We start from the raw sequence: 21,969 nt of genomic DNA on the forward strand, positions 1-21,969 counted from the left end.
GAACGAGTGTCCCACCGGCACCTCACCGCCATCATCCACCTCCACGCGGTGTCGGCGCTCAGCTTCCAGGACCGCTCGGACCCTCAGAGCTCCGGGGAGGAGCAGGGAGACGGGCTGTTCTTCAGTCTGGACGACCAGTGTTGGGCCGCAGCCCCGGTCTCGCCTGAGGGACAGGGCCAGATCAAGCACCACCAGCTCCCTCTCTACCAGGGAGCACCATCACAGGTTGGTGTAACTGCCGTTAAGGCAGCGTGACTGCATACATTAAAGTACATCACTCAAATAGCGTTATACTTTACTGACAGGCAATGGCTGGTAAAATTCCTCATTTAACAGTGTGCCGGTTGTGTATGCGCACATACTGTATAAACCTGTCAAGACTTTATATCCCAAGGCTGTTCTTAAGGCACTGGAAAACGGAAACTGCAGAAGTGTGTTGCAGAAGCTTCAGAAAAATGGTCAGGTGGGCATGTGAATCTGTTTACATTTCCCAACTGCCAGTAGGCACTGAGGGTGACAAACACAGGGTGTACTGACTTTCTCTTCTCCTGGCAGTTGAAGTTACTTCCTGGGGCGTCTGTGTTTGTGCTGGTGACCAACTGTCATGGAGAGCAGGCGCTGGTTCAGCATGGCAACACAAAGGTGAAATACTTAGTTTTTTCTCAAAAACCCAAGCCTGAAGTGAAGGGATGCGAGAAAAGTTGAGGAAAACCCAGAGGAATGACAGGATCCTTCTCTCCTAGGACACAGACGTCTCCCAGCTACCAGTGGACCAGTTAGCCGCCTACAACCCTCAGCCCACTCCTCCCTCTCAGGTCCCCTCCACACCCCTACCTGATGAAACCCTCACCAGCCAACTGGCAGCTCGGTACATACAGGTGAGTCCTTCAAAACACGTAATACATTAGTCAGCATGGTTACAAATATTGTTTCTCTTCCCACCCCTCTCCACAGCTGGTGTATCAAAGTCTAGGACAGCAGTCCGACCTCAGGGCCAAGCTTCAGCTGATGGGGTCATCAACTTAACCAACACCGATATTCTGCCGTTAATCAGAACCATGAAAATCCCAAGACGAGAGTAAATGTCCATTCTCAGAAGTTATTAAAGTTTGCAAATACTCTTTATTGATTTTTAATTTTTTTACTACAAGTATACAAAAACAGCACACACAAGTCGTGAAAATGGTTCTTATTTACAAAAAAAGTGTTCAATGGGAAGAGAGGGAGGGAGTCGACATGCTCTGCTGGCTGGAAGATCAGGAAGCGGCATCACGCCGAAGACTGGACAGAGGCAGATGATTTTGCAGGCTGAAAAATAAAACAAGTCTGCATTACATACCAAACACTAAACAGAAACTAGTTTCAATTAAATTCTTCCAAAGTCCAGCACAAACTCATCCCAGTCCAAGGATCAACTAGCCCATTCTAGACTTGGTTGTGCCCCATTCGAGGCACTTCACCTCCTCATGCAAGGTCTACACAACCTAAATAACTGTAGGAGTCAAGTAAACACTTCAGGTGAAGTTGGGGGGGGGCGGGGCTCCGATCCAGGACAGCCCTACGGATCCCTCTGTGCCCTACAGAGTGCAAGGGAGTCAGGTGGCTGAGCGGTGAGGGAGTCGGACTAGTAATCCGAAGGTCGCTAGTTCGATTCCCGGTCATGCCAACTGACGTTGTGTCCTTGGGCAAGGCACTTCACCCTACTTGCCTCGAGGGAATGTCCCTGTACTTACTGTAAGTCGCTCTGGATAAGAGCGTCTGCTAAATGACTAAATGTAAAAGTAAGTGAGTCCTATCACTCGCCTCCTGTGCCTCTTTCCCTGGGACCCCCTTGCCGTTGCTGGCGGAGTCTCCGCTGCCATTAACTGTGGTTTCCTGTTTGGCCTTTTTAGCATCAGTGTCCTTTTTTGGGCTGTCCTCTTCTGGTTTCCTCTGTTCAGGAACACAAAGGGAGGTGGGGGAAGTTGTCTTAGCGTGTCACATCACCCCTGAACTACTGCATCTACTCTACACAGAGACACCGCAGCACAAGCACCAATCACAAGACTACACAACCGCTACAGACCACCAAGGCTTACTGCAGTTTGAATAAACACGCATTAAAACATGCACAATGCCCAATACACATGATTGGTAGGCAGAGACTGGAAAGTTTCCTTTCACCAGAAGCAAGCGACTCATGCAGCTAAAGTGGGAGGGGTAGGGAACTACACGACAGAGAGAGGGAGGCGTAAGTGCGGCGAGGGGGCTGGGCTCACCTTTTTCCTGACCAGGTGGGAGATGTCGGACACGGAGGTGGAGGACGATGCGCTCTCAGCTGGCCTGGTGGCGATCTGCGACACGAGTTGAGAAGTCAAAAACATAAAAATGCTGCAGTATTTCAGTAAAATTCATCATAAAATCAGTTTCAAATGAAATAGCAAGGTTACCTGGCTAGGTGCGAACGCTGAAGAGGACGGACCTCCATTTTCACCTGGGAATGCTGATGAAGTAGAGGCTCCACCCTGAGAGAAGAGCTCCGTTTAGGAAAAGCTAAACACCCCCCCCTAAACAACAAAAAATGGGGTCTGCTATTCTCAAGTGGACTCTTCTAAACTTTTTCTTGAATCTCTGGATAGTTCCACAGTGGCCTCCTGCTCCTCACCAGGGTCTGCTGGATGGCCTGGGAGGCGGAGCTGGACGTCCTCTGGCTCTCCTTGGCATCCTCCACCTTCTCGGCGATGTCCGGAAGCAGCTGTTTGAGCTCGTCCAGCTCGCTCCTCTCCTCCTTGGCGCCGTCCTCCCCGGCCGCCTTGTCGATCGCCTCCTGTAGCATGACTAGATGGAGCATCGGGAAGGGTTGGCCAGATGTTTGAAATGCTGGGAAACGCAGCAACAAGCCAGTGGATCAGGAAGACTTCATCCCTCAGTGGCACGCTGGTTCTGGTCTTACCCAGGCGGCCCTCGATGACCTTGATGGAGCTGCCGTAGTGCTGGATGGCCTGGTTGTAGTGGCCCGTGTAGCAGAGGGTCATGCCCAGCTGGTAGTGGGTCTCGGCCAGCAGGCGGTTGTGGGGAGGGAGGTGCTTCAGCTGGAGGGTCAAGCAGTCCTGGAAGTCCTCCAGGGCCTGGGGGTAGTTACCTGCAGACGGCAGGAAAGTGGAGAGAACGTCAAATCACCAAATGGAAAACAATTGCAGAACCCTCAAATCTGCCTTCATCTAAGGTAGGTTATGAGCACACACACCCCCACGCCAAAGCAGACATTCCTTTCTGTTGATCGGCAACTCACCGGATTCTGCACTAACTTCGCCCAGCTTCAGATAAGCCTGTGCAGCCATAAGCTGATCCTCTTCGCCTTCCTTTCTGTTGGGATCAAAACCAAGGCAGTCATTCACTTCTGACAACATCCAGTAGGAGTTTCCTGAGGATGGCGCCAACAAACGATACAATGGGGACATTTACCTTTTAAAGATGACCTTGGCAACTTCCAACATCTCCCAAGCCAACTGCAAGTTCCCCACCTCTTCCTCCTCAGCACCCTAAAGAGAGCAGCATTTAACTGATGCACACGTCAACATATCACATCAAGTTAACATATGGAAGAGAAGGAGGGAAGCTTACCTTGTCTTCAGCATTACCCTCATCATCTTCATCATCCTCCTCCTCCTCCTCCTCCTCGTCATCGCCACCTTCCCCTAAGGGAGAAGCATAGCACAAACACGTTCATGTCAAGACAACAAGAATTTACGTCCGGTTGATCTACACCGGTGCGCAGTTAAACGTTGGTCCCAAGTGAGGTTTTTAGCACGGCAACAGAAGTGACACCAGGTTGACTCCTCCAGTCCCATACCCCACACCAAGAAGTGCCCGAAACAAGTCTACTGCTACCCTCATCCATCTCCTCCTCATCCATCTTCTCCTCCTGGTGCTCAGGGTCAAGGCCTCCCCCATTCTCCCTCTGCTGAGGAGCAGCATCCACACCAGGCTCCTTCTCAGCTCCCTCTCCAGGAGAGGGAGGGTGCTTCTCCACCCCGTTCACAGGAGTGTCTGCCTTCTTCACAGGACTCTTCTCTAAGCCAATCATGGGAGAGTCGGACTTCTTCAGAACCCCCTGTTCAGGAGATGGACTTGTCTCCGCCCTGCTCGCAGGAGGATCAGACTTCACAGCTCCCTTTCCAGGACTCTTCTCCACCCCCATCATGTGAGAGTCAGGCTTCGACGCCCCCTCTGCGAGAGACGGACTCTTTACTTCCTTGTTCACAGGAGAAGACTTCTTCTCTGAGCCAATCACAGGAGAGTCAGACTTCTTCTCTGAAGCAATCACAGGAGAGTCAGACTTCTTCTCTGAAGCAATCACAGGAGAGTCAGACTTCACAGCTCCAGGAGTCTTCTCCAAGGCGACCATGGCAGAATCAGACTTCTTCTCTGAGCCAATCACAGGAGAGTCAGACTTCAAAGGCTTCGCTCCAGTAGAGGATGGACTCTTCTCTGCCTTGTTCACAGCAGAATCAGACTGCACAGCTCCAGGACTCTTCTCCAAGGCAACCATGGCAGAATCAGACTTCACAGGTCCTTCTCCAGAAGAGGAGGGAGTCTTCACCTCGTCAACAGGAGGTTCAGAAGGCTGAAGCTCATTTTTGGCCGTGGATTCAGCAGCACCCTCTTCCTCAGTCTCCATTTCATCCTCCCCTTTTACAGCCTCAATCTTGGCTTCGGTGCCACAAGCATCTTTTGCTGCCATGGCATCATAAACCTGCATTCGAAGCTCGTCTCTGGTTTGCTCTGCACCAGAGAGACGAATTAAAAACATTGAATTGAATCACTCAGGGTGAAAACAAGGCCTCATTTACCAAACCCATGTTAAAAGTAGTCTACCGCCATAGGCGCTGAGAAAGTGGGAAGCGTTAAATCAAGATGGTGGTCCTACATACTGACCGTCAAGGTTGTCTGCGCTCTCGAACTTGGGGTTGTCCTGGTTTTCCTGCTTCTCCGCCTCCTCCGAAGACTCTTCTGGAACTCCCTCCAGAGCGTTGCCCAGAACAGTGTTCTCCATTCTGCAACACACACCCTTAGGATTATCCGACCATATTGCTGTTTCCTCAGCACTGGCTTGTGGCGAGTCACCCCCCACTTCTCCCTCGTTCAGTGTATGCGCACTTTCCTAGACCTTAACGTGCTGTAAACTACAAAAGCTTGAAGATGCTAATCGTGTAGGCTTCACGTTACCTGGCAAGCTCAAGGAGGGACTTTCCACAAAGGAAGAACACTTCTCCACACTCGTCAGCTGTGTCTCCATACCTCTCAGCCCTGACAGGTTAACAAACCAAAACAAAGAGTTCAAGCAACTGAACAAATCGCTAAACCATTATATACAGACTTCAGTAAAAAATACGTTTTACCGCCTTCTACAATCAAACAAGTTGTTTATACTCACAGCATGCCACAAGCCTCCTGGAAAACGTTTACAGCGGATACCACGTCTCCCATCACCAAGTGCCGCTTCCCTGTGCCAATCAACTTTTTTGCTTCCTCCATGACGTCAACAGAGCTGCGTAGAACAATTTAGAGTAAAAACGGATTCATGGATATGCACGAATTAGCAAGAGAATAGTACAAGAGAAATCATTGGATACACGAGACGAAGAACAGTCATCAAAAACGAGGATACCCAACTTGCCTGTGCACAGCAGTTGATGAACAGGGCTTTTCTTCCATCCTGCAAATACAAAAACAAATGTTTTCATCCTGTTTTGCAGGGAAAACAACGCCATCTTCCAGTAGCCGTTGTAACTGGATGTCAGCTTTACATTGCATTAAGTTAGCCGAAAGTCGATTATCATACGCCATCAACGTCATTAATATAACACCTACAAGTGCTGTCTCGTAAGCAAGTCTAGTAAGCACTTCCAAGAGAAATTGACCTAGCAGCATTGGCGGTAGATTGACGCTGTCCGGTTATACACCTGCATCTCGCCGAGAAGATCGGACAATTTAGGCATCTTAATTACTAGCAAGATACGTCTGCTCTGTGGGTAGCTGACTGTATAGCCTCTGCTACAACAACACTTATCAGTTGTGAATGAGTTGACTAGGAGTACAATGCATCCGTGTTGGCTACATAGCTACTTGCTATCATAAAACTGTTAGCAATAAACGCGCAGGTGATAAGTAGCTAGCACACCTTTAAGGTAATGGCCTCAATCAGTCATTTGCATCGACGATAGCTAGCTAGCACAATGTTGCTATAACTAAGCTAGCCTAGGATAGTATTCTGATTCAAGTCACACAAAGAAAATGGCTCACCTTCCTGAGCTCGAGGCTGCTGTTTCTTCTGGCATGCTAACAAGAACGAGTTAAACGGGGAAAAGGCAGCTTGTTTGATTGAATTAACTAGCTACTTAAATAGCGTTTAACAGTTAATTAGCAGCGTTGAGTGCCAGCTTGTTGTTCTTGACCCTTTGTTGGCGCGTTTAAATACAGAACCAGAACACTCCTCCTCACTTCCGCTGAACTTTCAACTTTTGCGAAAACGCGGGAGAATGAATCGGCTCAGTTGAACGAATCACTCCCGTGATTCCTTATAGCGTCATCGGGCCAGTGGCGCAATGGATAACGCGTCTGACTACGGATCAGAAGATTCTAGGTTCGACTCCTGGCTGGCTCGGTTATCGTTTTCATAATTTTCTGGTACACAGTTTTGACCGAGTTGGAAGAAAATAGTTAAATTTTCTGTTTTCTTTGGCAGTATATTATATTGTGTAGCACGAATTTTACCTTCACCTCTGATAGTTCATATAGCTTCACAAAAACCTGTGTTCTCAGACATGTTTTATAATAAAACCAGACAATGAGGCGTTTATGAAAACTTTTATTAAGGATGAGTATGTGATGTCTCAATCATGCTCTTGTTTACTAATCTATGACTAATCATCTGACACGTCACCTATGAACATTCCCATTTCCAGAGACTTTCAGTCCTGTCAGATCAATGTTCAGGATCCATGAAAAAGATGAAGTCTTTAGAAAATTCAACCATCTTGGAGCGTGTTGAGGGAGCGTTTCCCAAGGCACAGGCGGGAATGGCAGTGTGAGATGTCAATAGGGGTCGTTAAATGGGTAGTGTGGATGTCCTGCATCCCTGGGAACAGGCTTCCCATCAACCTAAAGGAACAGCAAAAGCAACTGTCAACATGTCTCGTTTGACTTATTAAAAGTTTCGCAACCAGTACAGGGAAGTTGGAGAACACTTACCGTGATAGTGGGAACAATGTAACGCCAGCCTTTGTTCAGTTCCACTATACTTTTCATCTCCTCTGCCTCGAGGGAAAAGTCAAACACCTGATAATAAACGGTAAACAAGCATCGATATGGAATCACCTTGTCAAACATGCTGTTCAGTCGAACAAACCGTGTCATTAAGTATGTCGCGAGTACTGTCGTTCTGAAAGGCGCTTGTCGACAACACCCACCGTGATATTCTCTTTGATACGGGATTCTGTTACACTTTTAGGGATTGTTCCCACTCCTCGCTGGGCTTGCCACCTAAAAATGAACGAAACCAAAGTTATAAGATTATCCTGTGAGGGCATCTTGTGAAAAGTCTTCACGGCAGTATTATTTTCACCTTAGAATGATTTGCGCAGGGGACTTGTTGTATTTCTTGGCCAGAGCGGCAATGATTGGCTCATCTAACAGGACAGGTTCATCCGGATGCTTCCATGTTCGATCTGGAGAGCCCAGAGGGCTGTAAGCCGTCATCACGAGGCCTCGGTCTCGACAATGTGCTAGCAAGTCCACCTGAGCCAGGTATGGATGTCCCTCCACCTGAAGAGGTGTACCGAAACAAACACACACAAAGACTGTGGTCATTTCAGGTAGACAGGAAGTTTAGAAAAGCATTGCAGAGAAGAAGATGTCAGGGAGAAGATAATTGAGAGGGGTCAACACGGGTCGACGAGGATGCAAGTTCAGTCTTTACCTGCAGCACGGTGGGTTTGATGCTGGCAATCGAGAGAACATCGTCGATTTGTCGGCTGTTGAAGTTTGAGAGACCAATGGCTCTGACTAGACCCTTTTCGACCAGCTTCTCCATGGCAACCCACGTCAGTTTGTAGTCAATTTCGTCATACAGCATGCTTCCATCCTCCTTCTTAGGGAACGGTACATCACCTCGTCTAAGGGAAGGGAAGGATGGGGTCAGATGGTTGAGCGGTTAGGGAAGCAGGCTATTAATCAGAAGGTTGCTGGTTCGATTCCTGGCCATGCGAAAAATGACGTTGTGTCCTTGGGCAAGGCACTTCACCCTACTTGCCTCGGGGGAATGTCCCTGTACTTACTGTAAGTTGCTCTGGATAAAAGCGTCTGCTAAATAACTAAATGTAAGGAAGGATGCTGATATAATATGAATTTACGCTGAAACTGAACGGTGATGCCCAGGAAGGTTATGTTGTTTTATACATCTGACATGATGTGAATTGTTAACTTGAGTGTTACTTGGTATAACCCACATTCTGAAAATAATACTATTGATTGCATGTGAAGACATAGTACGATTGCACGGCTGGGAGGAGCTCTTCTCCTCCGGGCGGTGCAGGTGCTTACTGGAAAGCGTGGGGCCAGTGGATGAGGTAGAGATCCAGGTATTCCAGCCTCAGGTCTTTCAGGGTCTTTAGCAGAGAGGGCTCCACATCTTCAGGGTGATGCTGTGTGTTCCATAGCTTGGAGGTGATGAACACATCCTCTCTCCTAAGCCCCTGTTGTACCAGTAGATCGAGATCAAAAGATGAGCAATAGGCACACAAGGAAAGAAGACGTTTTGTGCTCATTTGGTCATTTGCACAGGAAATACACTGAATAGAAAAGCTAAATGACTGTCAATAGCCTTGATTTTAATTGGCGAAAGAAACTTGAAAAAGCCATGCATTGGTTGGCTTACTTTGTCAGGCCCAAGTGTCTCCTGTAGAGCCTCTCCGATTTCAACCTCGTTGCCGTAGATGGCAGCACAGTCAATATGACGATACCCAGACTGCAAGGCCCAAATCACTGCCTGTTTCACCTGTAAATTACCCCCAAATCATAACCATGGATGAAATAACAACAACCAGTGTACTAGCCTACAACAGAAACCAGTGTTACATCCTATTTACGTGACAACAAATGGAATTCACTAATGTTGATGAAAAAAGTTGTGAGTAGCCTACCTTTCCAGGCTCACTCTTCCACGTTCCTAGGCCAAGGAGGGGCATTTTTCGTCCGGTGTTGAGAACTGCAAAGTCATTCATGTTTCTGAGAGGTACACCTGTATTGGAGAAGATTCAAATAAACAGTGCTCACGTTAGAAAGGGGTAGAGACGGGACAGAGTGTAGATTTGTCTCCTACACCTTAAAAAATTCTGGGTCTGCACAGCCTGTCAGCTGACTTCCCGTCACCAGACCAGTCGTCGACTCACAACAACGTTGGCCACCCATGTATAATATATAACAATCCAAATAGTTACAATAAATAAATTACGCGTTATTTTGCAATACATGCTATACGATTGGGTGCCCGAGCGTCCGCAAAACAAATTGATCAGTCTGTCCTGATGGCAAACAGCAATTGTAGCTCAAATCCTTTTTATACTTTCAGTACAAGGTTTCACTATATGCTAGATAGCCAACCTGAGTTTTGGTCTGTGTGCTAACGTGCATAGATATACAATTGAAGTGGTGTCACTTTCTAAACCAGACTTGGCTAAGATGTGGCTATTTCTGGCACTGCAAGTTTATACCATACTCTACTTTATAAAAACTGTTTTTAGTAATGCTAATGTCAACTCAACCGTCTAAAGGTAGCCAAAATAACAGCTATATGCGATTTATAATTATCACCCGAGGTTTGATACAATGCATGGTCCACTGATTTTATCACGGCAATCACCCATCAACACAAAGAATAGCTTATTCGGTGTATATTTAAAGCCACTTACTGTAAACAATTGACAAAAACAGATTTTCGTCGACCTGGCCTCCGGGAACGGCAGAAACATACAGATTTATAATTCCCAGTTCAGATTTTCGAATAATACTTCATTTTGCTGATATTTCCGTTTCCGGGATGTGCGCGTGGGCGGATCAACATTCGTAGGTCACTGCCGTCCGACCTACATTCATAACATCGTCATTCAACATCTTGTCTGCAGTAAGAGAATGTATATCGAAGTGTCAACTTAAACGGAGCTTCCAGCAAGTTTACTTTTAGTTCGTCTGCCAAGTGTCTCCACAGCTGTACTTGGGGATACCAGCCAAAGGAACTGTGCAGAACTGCATTACTAATCACTGGGTCGTATCACTAGGTTTACAAGAATGTTACTAATCATTTGATAAGAATGCTCAGTTTGTTTTATTTGTATTGCTGTAGACAAACATACATGATGCGATTGACATAGCAAACATTCTCCTTTGACACTGAAATTCGACTTTGAAGTTATCAACGCTAGTACTTTTGTTAGACAATGTGGGAATTGGGAAAGAAATATGCAGTTAGTGTTGGAGCTTCAATCCTACATCTACAAACAAAGGGAGAACTTCAAAATATAAAAGCATTATGGCACTTGAGAGATGAGTTTATTGAAGAAAGGAGAATAGGAGGAGGAGAATTCATCAATCGTCAAAACAGTTACGGGTGTCTAAAAGAGGCAATCCACATCTCCCATCTCCACAACTACAGTCTTCAGCTGGGAGTAATACTCCACGGTCACTGTGCCATTCTCTCTGCCAAAGCCTGGAGAAAAACAGAATGCATGTCAAAGAGATACTACTTAGTCCCCTCGAAAACAACGACAACACAATTTGTAGACGACAGCTCACCTGACATCTTATACCCTCCAAAAGGGAGCTCCACAGAACTGATGTTGTAGTTGTTGATGAAGCATGTCCCAGCCTGAAGGTTCTCTGCAACCCTGTGAGCTCGGGATATATCCCTGCAAAAAAGGACAGTCGACCAAGACTTTTTAGCTAGTAGTTAGACAGCAACCAACACGCAAAGAGAACACAGAACAGCATGTGGGGCACTCATTTCGACTACAGGGGCAGCACCTGGTGAAGACTCCAGAGGCCAGACCGAAGGTTGTGTCGTTAGCTCTCTTCAGAACTTCCTCCTCTGTGTCAAAGGGAAGCACGGACATCACAGGGCCGAAGATCTCCTCCTTCACACAAGTCATGTCGTCTCTGCAGTTATCTGTGTTGGGACAACAGAAAACAACCTTACTAGCGAGTAGGCCTGACATTTAATGTATTTTAATATTTATTTAATGAAGACCTTTCACAGTCGACATGATAACACTAGAGGAGGGGGTGTTTTTAAATCCACTATTGGAATTCACACAGGCTGTAACCCTAGTACCTAGTCCGTTCTCACAAAAAACACACCATACACACCCCAGGAATTAATATTTTCACTTTGAATCACAGTGTATCACTGATCACCATAAAGAGGAGCCATTATATGGAAATCAAACATATAAGAGGAGGATACCCAGGTGGATAAACCTGACGGGCGAGGAGACTCACCAAGGACACAAGGTGACATGAAATAGCCGCCTTTCAGTTTGGAGTCACTGGGAACAAATGGTTCGCCCCCGCAAAGTACTTTAGCTCCCTGAAACAACCGAAACCCAAATCGGTCAACACACTGATTATGACGAAGGGCAAAAAAAACGAATCTGAAGTTATTGGCGTACCTCTTTCTTCGCTTGACTGACGAATCCCAGCACCCTCTCAATGTGTGGCTTGCTGATCAGCGCCCCCATCCGGGTAGCCTTCAACAGAGGGTCGCCCACAGGGATGGCCTTAGTCCTTTTGACGACCTCCTCCAGGAATTCAGGCATGATTTCCCTCTGCACGTACACTCTTGTCCCATTACAGCATACCTACACAGGTGACAACGTGTTGTTAGAAAACAGATGATGGCCTTGACTCAATGCACCGAACCAAGGTCACAGAGCATTAATATACATTATTTACAGTCTATTCTTGATAATTTCTCTTCTGACTCCATAACAGGTGAATGCACAGAGTAGTCAAGAATGCTTGTAACTGCAGTGAATGTCTCACCTCTCCCTGAGACAGGAAGTTGGCCATGAGTGCCCCTTTCACAGCATTGTCAAGCTCACAGTCCTTGAAGATGATGAGAGGAGATTTTCCACCCAGCTCCAGAGTCACAGGCTTCACCCCCTTTGCAGACATTTCCATGATCTGAGTAGGCAGAAGTCATATTACTGACATAGTATTATGCATTACGTGAATCTTCCATGTTCATTTTCACAGTTAGTGATCAGCTCTACCTGACCCATACCTTTTTCCCAGTAGGGACACTGCCAGTAAAGGACACTTTAGCCACCATGGGGTGGTGGCAGAGCAGAGTCCCAGTCTCTGCTCCCCCCTGCACCACATTGAACAGCCCTTCTGGGACTCCAGCCTCCTTGTAGATCTCAGCCAGAATAACAGCCGTCACTGGGGTCATTGGAGAGGGCTTGAACACCATGGAATTTCCTAGTAGCAATGAGAGAGACGGATGTACACACACACCGACTTCAATGTCTTTAAACACATTGCAATTTGCACTACAATACACAATTTGTATGTTTTGTACCATTTGTATTTTTTGTAATATTTGTATTTTTATATTGTAAATTATGGCAACTTTATATGTTATTGTATATTTTATTTGAATTCTAAGTATTGCTAGTCTATGTACCTTTAGTATAGTTGGATCTCATATAAAATTTTAAGATTCCTACATGTTTATTGTATGCACCTTCCTGCCAAAGCAAATTCCTTGTCTGTGCAAACTTTCATGGCGATTAAAACCCTTTCTGATTCACACAAAATAAATCACCATGATTTATGGGGCAGAAGACCGTGAGTCAGGTGGCTGAGCGGTGAGGGAATCGGGCTAGTAATCCGAAGGTTGCCAGTTCGATTCCCGGTCATGCCAACTGACGTTGTGTCCTTGGGCAAGGCACTTCACCCTACTTGCCTCGAGGGGGAATATCCCTGTACTTACTGTAAGTCGCTCTGGATAAGAGCGTCTGCTAAATGACTAAATGTAAATGTAAGACATCTTGTATTCAATGTGTGACAAGATCGTCCCACCGGAGAGTCACGAGGGTCTGTCAACTACTCACCACAAGCCAGGGCAGGGGCAGACTTCCAGGCAGCGATCTGGAAGGGGTAGTTCCAGGCACCGATGCCCACACAGACACCAAGGGCCTCCCGCCTCGTGTAGGCAAAAGCTCCCCCTGGAAGCTGGATGTGCTGGCCTGAAGAGAACGACAAAAAAAACTATTAATTATCTTGCAAGTATGGCAGGATCGTTTCATATTATACTGGTGGTGACACACTTCAAACACGTCAATCAGTTTAAAAAATGGTTAACATCTTTACTTTGCCCTGTTTTTGAGACCCCACCTGCAAGTGTGCCTGCTATGCCAGCATAGTACTCGATGCACTGCCAGGCAACATCAATGTCCACTTCCGCCTCAGTGATTGACTTGCCATTGTTGATCACTTCCAACTTGGCGATGCTGTCTCTTCTCTCCTGTTAACAGCAATAATAAACCATTGCACTGTGCGGTGCAAAGATAGGTGTTGTGAAACACAACAACAGGCCTTTAATATATATATAAAAATAAATGTACATTGTCATTTAGCAGACGCTCTTATCCAGAGCGACTTACAGCAAGTACAGGGACATTCTCCCGAGGCAAGTAGGGTGAAGTGCCTTGCCCAAGGACACAACGTCATTTTGCACAGCCGGGAATCGAACCAGCAACCTTCGGATTACTAGCTCGATTCCCTAACCGCTCAGCAACCTGACTGATTTTTGACCCACAAAAATAACCCAGAAAGGAGCAATAAATGTGTGATAAAGATAGGATAATCTCTTCAAAGCATGACTCTGCGGAGAGTCTGATCTGTTAATGAATAACTAGGATTGCACAGTTGCACAACAGTGTTGCTCAAGAGTGTGGTAAAAAGGTTCTGCAAAAGCCATCGACAGTTCCTGGAATACACCATCTTGTAAATTAAGGTCAAAGGAAAGTTCAGGAGAAGTGTTTGTATCATAAGGCATCAAATTAAATTAATTTAAAAAATCAGTATCTATTCTGTATTGTATCTGAATTATTTCCTAAAACAAGTATTGTGCTTCAGGGCTCACCCTGATGATGCGAGCGGCCTCAAGCATGACGCGGGCCCTCTCCATGCCTGCCATCTTGCTCCATTTCAGGTACGCTCCATGGGCACTCTGTATGGCCTGGTCCACCTCCTCTGACCCACAGGGCACCATGTCGCACAGGACACGCCCTGCACAGGGGGTAACAATAATGAGGGTCGCATCATAGCATTCTGTCTCAGTGATTATTATTAGTATCTCACATAAATTAAAAATAACTTTACTGAACCGCTTGAGCTTTCGGGTTAGACTTGGAAAAATATATAAAACCTACAAACCAGTTGCAGGTTCGTAGACCGGCTCCGCGTTTTTACAATCCCGGGGTTGCACCCTGTTCCCACCCCAGTAACAGAGGGGTTCGGTCACAACAACGGTTCCTGTTGAGGCACTGGGCATCGTCTGGAGAAGAGGTTGCGCCATGTCTGGTACTTAACTGCGTTTTGAAAAGAAAAATCGAATCAACAATGTGTCGGTAGAAAAGCCCCAGTCTATCATGAACAAGCTAACTTTACTGTCTTGTGTTAGTTAAGGGTCCAACCAAGCTAGCTAGCAAGCCAATCAATGTCGTCTTAACCCTCGTGCTGCCTTCGGGTCACATGACCCAAAGGTTCATAACGAACCATCGTTGTGTTTACCCGATTTTACCCAATACAAAAACAAATTAAAATAATTTTCTTTTAACCTTTGCAATGTGGAGGGTCTGAGACAGCCCAACGGTTAAAAGAATATGCTTCACTTTGTCTTTGTATGCGGTAAATCTGTCGCAATACGAAGGTGGGTCACAATGACTGATGGGTCAGAATGACCCGAAGATAACACAAGGGTTAAGGCAGCAAATTAAGTATTTTGATAATTAAGCTACGCAACATAAGCTACGCCACATAAACTGCTGGACGGGCAATGCATGCATGAAAAAGCAAGATTCATATAGAGCATGCAGTAAATTACATACTTTACCGTTAATTTGGCCTGTTGCGCTGTTGAGGTCCGTGCTTCTCTGCAGTTTCGATCCTCTGAGATTTGTAGCAGAGATTGAGTTTTGTCGACAAACGGAAGTATTCCATTGCTAACCACTGTCCCTTCACATACACTTCCTCCCAACGCCCTTTTCTCTACGCTTAGTATTAATTTTACAAACGTGAGCGGGCTATTTTGTATTTAAATGTTTACATTTGCGGAACGATCCCTGGGTTTATAGTCAGGCCTTAAATTGTACTCTCGTAGTTGCTGACGGAAATCAAGGGCACGACTTTCTGAAATGGAATACGACCCCTTTTCGACCTTCGCGTTGTAGTCTACGTCCCTCGAATAGTTTAACCCAATTATTTGTCAACTCTTATGTAATTTTGATTACATAATTTAGGAAGAAAGTCGAAGTTATTAAGGGTTAGGGCTAGACACGCCGTATAATACGCCGATGCATTAGTGTGCAAATATCTAAATACAGTGAAAAGAATATCTACTCACTTTGATGGCACTTTGTTGACTAGTTGGCCAAGACTATCAATCGTTCTGGATAAGAGCGTCTGCTAAATGACAATGTAAAGACTGCATGCATATGTGGCATTTGCATGCCTTGTGTAGTGTCCTGCAGACTAGTCAAATCATATAAAAAAGAGGAAATGCAGCAATAACCTGAGAATAATGCAGATCTGCAGAATGCAATAGTGCACTACTCTTTGTGTACCAGCATGTTCTGGCACTTAGCTGCCTGCTTTGGCCAGTGAAAAGGCCTAGTCCATTTGTTTTACAATGGTTGACAATGTAAAAAAAAGTCCTGTGCTCAACCTCTTTAATTACATCATTTATTTGTCTGTGTGTGTTTGTGTGTGTGTGTGTGTGTGTGTACACATGAGTGTTTGTATTTATGAGTGTGTGAATGCAATGCTGATAGAGTGGTATTGTGTTTTTATTCACACCTTCATATCAACACCTTTGATTGGTGAGGTGCCTGTGAGAGTTAGACCATCATGGTCACAAACACATCATTAGGAAGCTAGATGGAGGTGATAACTGGGTCCTCTGGTACCAGTGACAGACTAAGCCCATTAGCAAGATATTACTTGTTTGTTTGGTGATCGATGATGTGACAGTTACCATAGTGCTTCTGGGGTTTTATTCATACTGTGTGTGTGTTTGGGAGGAAGGGGAGGGGGGTCTGATTCTGAAAGATAAATATAGCGGTGGTGTGCCGTGTTAGACCTGGGAGAACTACCCTTGCTTTGCACCACACTGAAACCTTCATGCTGTCTATGTCTGTCTTTGCCTCCCTCACTCTTCTACCTCCATGGAGATGGAGCACCTATCAGAAGAGGAGTACATAGCCTGCTACCCACAGGTCAACGGGTCTTGCAGGAGGCGGTACCGCTCCCGATCTGAGTCTGTGTTCATTTACACCCTGTTCTCCTCTGTGTCTCTGCTGACGGTGCTGCTCAACCTGCTGGTCCTCATCTCCATCTCCCACTTCAGGCAGCTCCACACCCCCACCAACGCCCTCGTCTTCTCCCTGGCTCTGGCCGACCTTCTGGTGGGTCTGCTGGTCATGCCTGTGGAGGCCATCCGTACCGTGGAGTCCTGCTGGTACCTGGGCAGGGTGGTGTGTGCTCTGAATTTTTACTCTGCCTACATACTCATCTCTGCCTCCCTGGGAAACCTGGTGCTCATATCTGTAGACCGCTACATCGCTGTGTGTAAACCTCTCTTGTATTCCTCCCAGGTCACCATGAGGAGAACCTTAGTGTGTAGCATCATCAACTGGGCTTGCTCTATTCTCTATAACACTTGGTTAACTTTCCAGCACTTGAGTAACCCACATGCCAACAACAGGTGTTTTGGGGAATGCGTAATTATCGTGAGTTACATGAATGGGATGGTTGACATTGTGGTTACATTTATTACACCATGCAGTTTCATAATAATTCTCTACTTGAAAATATTCGTGGTGGCAATTTCTCAGGCACGAAGTCTACAAGCCAGAGTGGGATGTTCAAAATCTTCTGGTGAAAAGACTTGGAGGTCTGAGAGAAAAGCAGCAAGAACTCTAGGCATAGTTGTTGTGTTTTTTCTGTTGTGTTTCACACCATATTTCTGCTGGTCTTTCTCTCTAGATTTTTCCTCCTTGTATTTCCTTACTTGGATCCTTCAGTTTAATTCATGTCTCAATCCTCTGATCTATGCTTTCTTTTATCCATGGTTCAAAAGAGCAATTAAACATATCTTTACTCTGAAGATACTGCAGACATCATCTTCTGAATTGAAAGTTCTGCCAGATTGATTGTAAGAGAGGGCATGTTTCAAAACATGTTTTTTTGTTCTCAATTAGAAGCTTGTTAGAGTTGTCTTTAATATATTTCATTCTGATTCAAACTGACATTTTGAATGGACTACTGTGCATCACTGATCAGAGCATGACAAGTTCACGGTACAGGCTGAATGTCACTGGGCAAACCCCCATTGACACTTTCCTGATGTATGTTTAGCTTGTGTCCTGCAGCTCTCTTTCACCAACCGTCTCTGGAGGAGGGGATCCCTCACTGAATTGCTCCTCCCAAAGTTTCTTCCATTTTTTCTCCTCAAATGTGTTTTTCCTTGTCTTCCTTGAGGGTTGAGGTTGGTTGAGGGGCAGTTCTATGGGCGTATGTGAAGCCCACTGTGACATTGCTTGTAAAAAGTAAAACGGGAGTACAACGCTACTTAGGAATGATTTGCTGGACTTGATGCTAGTTTCCTCCAGGATCACAATGACTCTTATTGAGAGACTTGTTGCTCTTGTTGGTTAGTTGTAACTGATTTAAAATTCTTGTACTCGCTGTGAAATATTTTACTGTTGATTGCTTTTCTACAGGTACACTCTTGCACTTTGAGTTTCATGTTGTTTAATTGTAACTTGTTTAACTACATGCTCTTATGGTTCTTCCCTTTGGCACTTATTTGTTTTTTCACAATGTATGCTTCATGTTTTGGCTGCTCGCAATGTTTGGGGCTATCTCGTTGTTATGATCAGTGACCTATGCTCTTTTGTAAAGCTCTCTCTTGGAAGTCGCTTTGGATAAAATTGTCTGCTAAATGAATAAATGTAAATGTAAAAAGGGCTATACAAATACATTTGATTTGATGTGAAAGGGAGGAAAGCTGCAGAGTGCTGTAATACTGATGCTGCTTCTTAAAGACTTACATGAGTTAAAGACTGGTAGTAGTAGTAGTAGTCATCTTTATTGTTATTCGCTTTCACTTTACAGTAAAAAAAGAACGAAATTTCGTTTTCAATAGACTCAGGATAGTGCATTGACGTGCTTACATAAATAAGTGCGTATATACAGTACACTATCTATAAAACCTATGTCTAAAATATATATTACATATATTACAGCCAGTTTATATATATTAAGCTATGTATAAAAATGTTATTTAAAATATTTGTATAAGAATACTAAATAATAAATAATTACAAGGTTCAGTGAGCAGTCCTGTAAAGGTGTTGGAGGGTGGATGGGGGAATTGTTATTTTAAGTTCAGCAGTCGTATGGCTTGTGGGATAAAGCTATTGCAGAACCTGGTTGTTCTGCATCGAAAGCTGCGGAACCTCTTGCCAGAGTTCAACAGTGAGAACAGTCCATGGTGCGGGTGGTAGGTGTCCGTATTGATGTTGTGAGCCCTGGTCAGACAGCGCCTCTTTGCTATTTCCTGTATGGGAGGAAGTGAGGACCCAATGGTTTTCTCCGCTGTCCTCAACACCCTCTGCAGGGACTTCCAGTCAGAGGCACAGCAAGCTCCATACCAAACAGAGATGCAGTTGGTTAATATGCTCTCTATGGTGCCTCTGTAGAAGATGGTGAGAATTGGAGGGGGGAGGAGTGCTCTCTTCATCCGTCGCAGAAAGTGCATGCGCTGCTGGGCTCTCTTTACAAGAGCACTGATGTGATGGGACCAGGTCAGAGTGTATACACCGTATAAAACCACAGCCAGCCAACAACCCCCAAACTCTGCCCGACAACAATTCAAGGCCATCTCAATGTTGGAGAGGAGACCCCGCAGGTCCCCGGTAGAGAGGCCTTATAATACGCTAATGTAATAGTGTGCGAATATCTAAATACAGTGAAAAGAATATCTACTCACTTTGATGGCACTTTGTTGACTAGTTGGCCAAGACTGCATGCATATGTTGCCTTTGCATGCCTTGTGTAGTGTCCTGCAGACTAGTCAAATCATATACAAAGAGAGGAAATGCAGCAATAACCTGAGAATAATGCAGATCTGCAGAATGCAATAGTGCACTACTCTTTGTGTACCAGCATGTTCTGACACTCAGCTGCCTGCTTTGGCCAGTGAAAAGGCCTAGTCCATTGTCTTACAATGGTTGACAATGTAAGGTCCAGTGCTCAACCTCTTTAATTACATCATTTATTTGTCTGTCTGTCTGTGTGTGTGTGTGTGCGTGTGTACACCTGAGTGTTTGTATTTATCAGTGTGTGAATGCGTTGCTAATAGAGCGCTATTGTGTTTTTATTCACACCTTCATATCAACACCTTTGATTGGCGAGGTGCCTGTGAGAGTTAGACCATCATGGTCACAAACACATCATTAGGCAGCTAGATGAAGGTGATAACTGGGTCCTCTGGTACCAGTGATAGACTAAGCCCATTAGCAAGATATTACTTGTTTGTTTGGTGATCGATGATGTGACAGTTACCATAGTGCTTCTGGGGTTTTATTCATACTGTGTGTGTGTTTGGGAGGAAGGGGAGGGGGGTCTGATTCTGAAAGATAAATATAGCGGTGGTGTGCCGTGTTAGACCTGGGAGAACTACCCTTGCTTTGCATCACACTGAAACCTTCATGCTACCTATGTCTGTCTTTGCCTCCCTCACTCTTCTACCTCCATGGAGATGGAGCACCTATCAGAAGAGGAGTACATAGCCTGCTACCCACAGGTCAACGGGTCTTGCAGGAGGCGGTACCGCTCCCGATCTGAGTCTGTGTTCATTTACACCCTGTTCTCCTCTGTGTCTCTGCTGACGGTGCTGCTCAACCTGCTGGTCCTCATCTCCATCTCCCACTTCAGGCAGCTCCAAACCCCCACCAACGCCCTTGTCTTCTCCCTGGCTCTGGCCGACCTTCTGGTGGGTCTGCTGGTCATGCCTGTGGAGGCCATCCGTACCGTGGAGTCCTGCTGGTACCTGGGCAGGGTGGTGTGTGCTCTGAATCCTTACTCTGCCTACGTACTCACCTCTGCCTCCCTGGGAAACCTGGTGCTCATATCTGTAGACCGCTACATCGCTGTGTGTAAACCTCTCTTGTATCCCTCCCAGGTCACCATGAGGAGAACCTTAGTGTGTAGCATCATCAACTGGGCTTGCTCTATTCTCTATAACACTTGGCAACTTTTCCAGCACTTAATTAACCCGGATGCCAACAACAGGTGTTTTGGGGAGTGCATGGTTATCGTGAGTTACATGAATGGGATGGTTGACATTGTGGTTACATTTATTGCACCATGCAGTGTCATAATAATTCTCTACTTTAAAATATTCGTGGTGGCAATTTCTCAGGCACAAAGTCTACAAGCCAGAGTGGGATGTTCAAAATCTTCTGGTGAAAAGACTTGGAGGTCTGAGAGAAAAGCAGCAAGAACTCTAGGCATAGTTGTTGTGTTTTTTCTGTTGTGTTTCACACCATATTTCTGCTGGTCTTTCTCTCTAGATTTTTCCTCCTTGTATTTCCTTACTTGGATCCTTCAGTTTAATTCATGTCTCAATCCTCTGATCTATGCTTTCTTTTATCCATGGTTCAAAAGAGCAATTAAACATATCTTTACTCTGAAGATACTGCAGACATCATCTTCTGAATTGAAAGTTCTGCCAGATTGATTGTAAGAGAGGGCATGTTTCAAAACATGTTTTTTTGTTCTCAATTAGAAGCTTGTTAGAGTTGTCTTTAATATATTTCATTCTGATTCAAACTGACATTTTGAATGGACTACTGTGCATCACTGATCAGAGCATGACAAGTTCACGGTACAGGCTGAATGTCACTGGGCAAACCCCCATTGACACTTTCCTGATGTATGTTTAGCTTGTGTCCTGCAGCTCTCTTTCACCAACCGTCTCTGGAGGAGGGGATCCCTCACTGAATTGCTCCTCCCAAAGTTTCTTCCATTTTTTCTCCTCAAATGTGTTTTTCCTTGTCTTCCTTGAGGGTTGAGGTTGGTTGAGGGGCAGTTCTATGGGCGTATGTGAAGCCCACTGTGACATTGCTTGTAAAAAGTAAAACGGGAGTACAACGCTACTTAGGAATGATTTGCTGGACTTGATGCTAGTTTCCTCCAGGATCACAATGACTCTTATTGAGAGACTTGTTGCTCTTGTTGGTTAGTTGTAACTGATTTAAAATTCTTGTACTCACTGTGAAATATTTTACTGTTGATTGCTTTTCTACAGGTACACTCTTGCACTTTGAGTTTCATGTTGTTTAATTGTAACTTGTTTAACTACATGCTCTTATGGTTCTTCCCTTTGGCACTTATTTGTTTTTTCACAATGTATGCTTCATGTTTTGGCTGCTCGCAATGTTTGGGGCTATCTCGTTGTTATGATCAGTGACCTATGCTCTTTTGTAAAGCTCTCTCTTGGAAGTCGCTTTGGATAAAATTGTCTGCTAAATGAATAAATGTAAATGTAAAAAGGGCCATACAAATACATTTGATTTGATGTGAAAGGGAGGAAAGCTGCAGAGTGCTGTAATACTGATGCTGCTTCTTAAAGACTTACATGAG

At 45.3% G+C, this 21,969-nt stretch overlaps 5 protein-coding genes and 1 non-coding gene across 9 annotated transcripts; 3 read left to right on the forward strand and 3 right to left on the reverse strand.

Annotated features, from left to right (window-relative positions):
- Positions 1 to 1,105: 1,105 nt before the first annotated feature.
- nasp (nuclear autoantigenic sperm protein (histone-binding)) lies at positions 1,106 to 6,470 on the reverse strand. Of its 2 annotated transcripts, XM_062452768.1 has the most exons (15): positions 6,286 to 6,470; positions 5,660 to 5,698; positions 5,417 to 5,530; positions 5,209 to 5,289; positions 4,918 to 5,036; positions 3,871 to 4,764; positions 3,604 to 3,677; positions 3,445 to 3,521; positions 3,272 to 3,345; positions 2,933 to 3,121; positions 2,645 to 2,817; positions 2,430 to 2,504; positions 2,259 to 2,333; positions 1,804 to 1,932; positions 1,106 to 1,308 (listed from the first exon to the last, which is right to left on the reverse strand). In XM_062452768.1, exons 1-15 carry the CDS (start codon positions 6,318 to 6,320, stop codon positions 1,270 to 1,272), a joined length of 2,187 nt encoding a protein of 728 aa, XP_062308752.1. In that variant the 5' UTR covers positions 6,321 to 6,470; the 3' UTR covers positions 1,106 to 1,269. The 2 variants fall into 2 exon arrangements, with proteins under 2 accessions (XP_062308752.1, XP_062308753.1); XM_062452769.1 differs by lacking the exon at positions 1,804 to 1,932.
- A 103-nt stretch (positions 6,471 to 6,573) lies between these two features.
- On the forward strand, positions 6,574 to 6,646 carry trnar-acg (transfer RNA arginine (anticodon ACG)). The gene has a single exon. It is a non-coding gene; the product is annotated as a tRNA-Arg (tRNA).
- Positions 6,647 to 6,830: 184 nt separating this feature from the next.
- On the reverse strand, positions 6,831 to 10,106 carry akr1a1b (aldo-keto reductase family 1, member A1b (aldehyde reductase)). 2 transcript variants are annotated; one of them, XM_062452475.1, is made up of 9 exons: positions 9,951 to 10,106; positions 9,183 to 9,280; positions 8,918 to 9,037; positions 8,584 to 8,735; positions 7,961 to 8,156; positions 7,607 to 7,806; positions 7,452 to 7,524; positions 7,234 to 7,320; positions 6,831 to 7,143 (listed from the first exon to the last, which is right to left on the reverse strand). In XM_062452475.1, the coding sequence occupies exons 2-9, from the start codon at positions 9,261 to 9,263 to the stop codon at positions 7,078 to 7,080; spliced, it is 975 nt and encodes a 324-aa protein (XP_062308459.1). In that variant the 5' UTR covers positions 9,264 to 9,280; positions 9,951 to 10,106; the 3' UTR covers positions 6,831 to 7,077. The 2 variants fall into 2 exon arrangements, with proteins under 2 accessions (XP_062308459.1, XP_062308460.1); XM_062452476.1 differs by lacking the exon at positions 9,951 to 10,106 and adding an exon at positions 9,853 to 9,871.
- Positions 10,107 to 10,557: 451 nt separating this feature from the next.
- LOC134012841 (4-trimethylaminobutyraldehyde dehydrogenase A) lies at positions 10,558 to 15,324 on the reverse strand. 2 transcript variants are annotated; one of them, XM_062452472.1, is made up of 12 exons: positions 15,155 to 15,324; positions 14,476 to 14,630; positions 14,183 to 14,328; positions 13,432 to 13,561; positions 13,149 to 13,283; positions 12,317 to 12,513; positions 12,076 to 12,216; positions 11,703 to 11,891; positions 11,533 to 11,620; positions 11,059 to 11,200; positions 10,831 to 10,943; positions 10,558 to 10,744 (listed from the first exon to the last, which is right to left on the reverse strand). In XM_062452472.1, exons 2-12 carry the CDS (start codon positions 14,615 to 14,617, stop codon positions 10,650 to 10,652), a joined length of 1,518 nt encoding a protein of 505 aa, XP_062308456.1. In that variant the 5' UTR covers positions 14,618 to 14,630; positions 15,155 to 15,324; the 3' UTR covers positions 10,558 to 10,649. The 2 variants fall into 2 exon arrangements, with proteins under 2 accessions (XP_062308456.1, XP_062308457.1); XM_062452473.1 differs by having other exon boundaries at positions 15,150 to 15,324.
- A 1,130-nt stretch (positions 15,325 to 16,454) lies between these two features.
- LOC134012723 (trace amine-associated receptor 13c-like) lies at positions 16,455 to 17,471 on the forward strand. The gene has a single exon (XM_062452265.1). It carries the CDS (start codon positions 16,485 to 16,487, stop codon positions 17,469 to 17,471), a length of 987 nt encoding a protein of 328 aa, XP_062308249.1. The 5' UTR covers positions 16,455 to 16,484.
- A 2,576-nt stretch (positions 17,472 to 20,047) lies between these two features.
- LOC134012724 (trace amine-associated receptor 13c-like) lies at positions 20,048 to 21,064 on the forward strand. The gene has a single exon (XM_062452266.1). The coding sequence runs from the start codon at positions 20,078 to 20,080 to the stop codon at positions 21,062 to 21,064; it is 987 nt and encodes a 328-aa protein (XP_062308250.1). The 5' UTR covers positions 20,048 to 20,077.
- The last annotated feature ends 905 nt before the right edge of the window (positions 21,065 to 21,969 follow it).

This window comes from Osmerus eperlanus, chromosome 26 (assembly GCF_963692335.1).
Source record: "Osmerus eperlanus chromosome 26, fOsmEpe2.1, whole genome shotgun sequence".
NCBI lineage: Eukaryota > Metazoa > Chordata > Actinopteri > Osmeriformes > Osmeridae > Osmerus > Osmerus eperlanus.

Bases quoted from the DNA above. Each gene is read 5' to 3' on its own strand.
- nasp (XM_062452768.1), bottom strand. From the start codon at position 6,320: ATGCCAGAAGAAACAGCAGCCTCGAGCTCAGGAAG. The intron at 2,505-2,644 runs GTGAGGAGCAGG...CTCTTCTCTCAG, and splicing joins AGGCCATCCAGCAGACCCTG to GGTGGAGCCTCTACTTCATC. The intron at 1,309-1,803 runs GCGAGTGATAGG...TTTATTTTTCAG, and splicing joins CAGGGAAAGAGGCACAGGAG to CCTGCAAAATCATCTGCCTC.
- akr1a1b (XM_062452475.1), bottom strand. From the start codon at position 9,263: ATGAATGACTTTGCAGTTCTCAACACCGGACGAAAAATGCCCCTCCTT. The intron at 9,038-9,182 runs GTAGGCTACTCA...GGTAATTTACAG, and splicing joins GGAAGAGTGAGCCTGGAAAG to GTGAAACAGGCAGTGATTTG. The intron at 8,736-8,917 runs GTAAGCCAACCA...CTGGTACAACAG, and splicing joins AGACACTTGGGCCTGACAAA to GGGCTTAGGAGAGAGGATGT.
- LOC134012841 (XM_062452472.1), bottom strand. From the start codon at position 14,617: ATGGCGCAACCTCTTCTCCAGACGATGCCCAGTGCCTCAACAGGAACC. The intron at 12,514-13,148 runs GTGAGTAGTTGA...CATTGCTACTAG, and splicing joins TGCCCCTGCCCTGGCTTGTG to GAAATTCCATGGTGTTCAAG. The intron at 12,217-12,316 runs GTATGGGTCAGG...CTGCCTACTCAG, and splicing joins GTGTCCCTACTGGGAAAAAG to ATCATGGAAATGTCTGCAAA.
- LOC134012723 (XM_062452265.1), top strand. From the start codon at position 16,485: ATGGAGATGGAGCACCTATCAGAAGAGGAGTACATAGCCTGCTACCCA.
- LOC134012724 (XM_062452266.1), top strand. From the start codon at position 20,078: ATGGAGATGGAGCACCTATCAGAAGAGGAGTACATAGCCTGCTACCCA.